The sequence below is a fragment of the Pundamilia nyererei genome, unplaced genomic scaffold (assembly GCF_000239375.1).
Source record: "Pundamilia nyererei isolate P.nyererei 1_Seehausen unplaced genomic scaffold, PunNye1.0 scaffold00507, whole genome shotgun sequence".
Classification (NCBI taxonomy): Eukaryota; Metazoa; Chordata; class Actinopteri; order Cichliformes; family Cichlidae; genus Pundamilia; species Pundamilia nyererei.
In genome coordinates this window covers 155,041-156,612 of record NW_005187908.1, presented here as the reverse complement: position 1 = coordinate 156,612, position 1,572 = coordinate 155,041, and the positions used below count along the sequence as shown (strand labels likewise).

General features: G+C 42.0%; 1 protein-coding gene across 1 annotated transcript in view; it reads right to left on the bottom strand.

Annotated features, from left to right (window-relative positions):
* Positions 1–1,047, bottom strand: part of LOC102206750 (kinesin-like protein KIF1C) — a 15,951-nt gene extending 14,904 nt beyond the window's left edge. Inside the window, exon 1 of the mRNA XM_013916200.1 lies at positions 979–1,047. Within this exon, the coding sequence (XP_013771654.1) occupies positions 979–1,047 (69 nt within the window). The remainder of the gene's footprint in view (positions 1–978) is intronic.
* Positions 1,048–1,572: the final 525 nt, after the last annotated feature.

Here is a 1,572-nt window from a genome sequence, read left to right as displayed (position 1 = left end):
ATGACGAGAAGTCTGTGGACACACTCCAGTTTTATTTCTTTTCTCCTCACTTTCAAATGTGGAGGCAACAAAGTGTCACTACTGAAGTGGGGATATCTGCATGTGACCACTCCCAGCATTCACAGAATATATGACGGGCTCTGCATATAAGTATTTGTCAGATGGACACACAGCTGCTAATAACAGCCCTGCTGCAGCAAAGTCTATTAATAAACAGGCTGTGTGTGTCTGTCAGTTTATGCAGCAATAGGATCAGACGTCACATGACGTTCCCATGGGAACGTTGAGGCCATAAAAGCCCCTAACCCACAGAAGGGTTAGGTAAGGAGAGCATCAGCATTATTTATTAAAATCAATAGTGACTGTTAGCTTCAAGCTAAATGCTGCTATTTCTATTCCAGTTCAGGGACTTTTTTATTCTTTAGTCACATTAAAGTGATGTCACAGCTACTTTCATGGCTAATTCTGCGACGAGCAGGTTCACAGCATTTAAATTGAAGGTCAGTTTTAACTTCATTAACGCTCGTGACAGAAGATTAACCTCCAAAACACCAACATGGGCGCTGTCTCAATGCTACACCTGAGGCTTTAATATGTGTAGAGGCTATATCCATGTTATACACAGTTTATGATTCAAGGTCACAATAAAAATCCTCATTACATCATAATGAGATGGTGATCATAAAAACTCTGTTCTCTTAGCCAGTGGTGTGTCCTCATCATGCTGTGTCTTATTATGAGGACAGTGACAGGCCTCTCGTTATCTAAAAACCTTTGTAATATATTTCTATGGTTTCTAATTTATTTGTTCTTCTTTCTTTATCTTTTTGAGGACGTCTGTATGTTTCAGATCCTGTGAGGACGTCTTCAGGTTAGTGTCTCAACGAGGGGCCCCATAAATCCTAAAGGACAGAACGTGTGTGTGTGTGTGTCATTCTTACAGGTGGTGTTTCCCTGCATCTGGATCACACACTTTGCGTTGCGTCCTATCTCTCTGGAGTTGAACGGGCGGACTCGCACCGCCACCTTCACTGATGCACCCGCCATTTTTCAGCTCCGCCCACCACCTGAGGACAGCCAATGAGAAAGCACGGTTTAAAAAATCGTCATAAACATACAGCACAAAATCCAAATCACACAGCACAGAGGGTTTCTTCACTACTTTTGTCAATTTTAGTGTCTTTCTGCTGATCCTTTAGTCGTGTTTCTTCTGTTTTTATTGTGGTTTTAATATCTATTTTTTCCATGGACCTCCAGGCTGCTCAGACCACTTTTCCTCCTCTTTCCCAGCACTCCTCCCTTCATTTTACGAGCCGGGTTTTTCCTCATTCCCGCTCTTTTCTTTCCCTCCTCTTCTTTTTCCAGTCCTCAGTTTTCCATTCCCCCGTCATCCTTTTTTCCTTCACACATTTTCCTTTCCTCTTCTTCTCTTCTCTGTCCTCTTCCATACAGTTTTCATAAAGTCCTCACCGCTTATTTTTCCCCTCGTCCTTAAGTTTTCCTCGACTCTCTAAACTGCCTTTTCTTTTCTTTCTTCTCTTTTCTGTTTTACGGTTTCTGCCTTTCTTATCT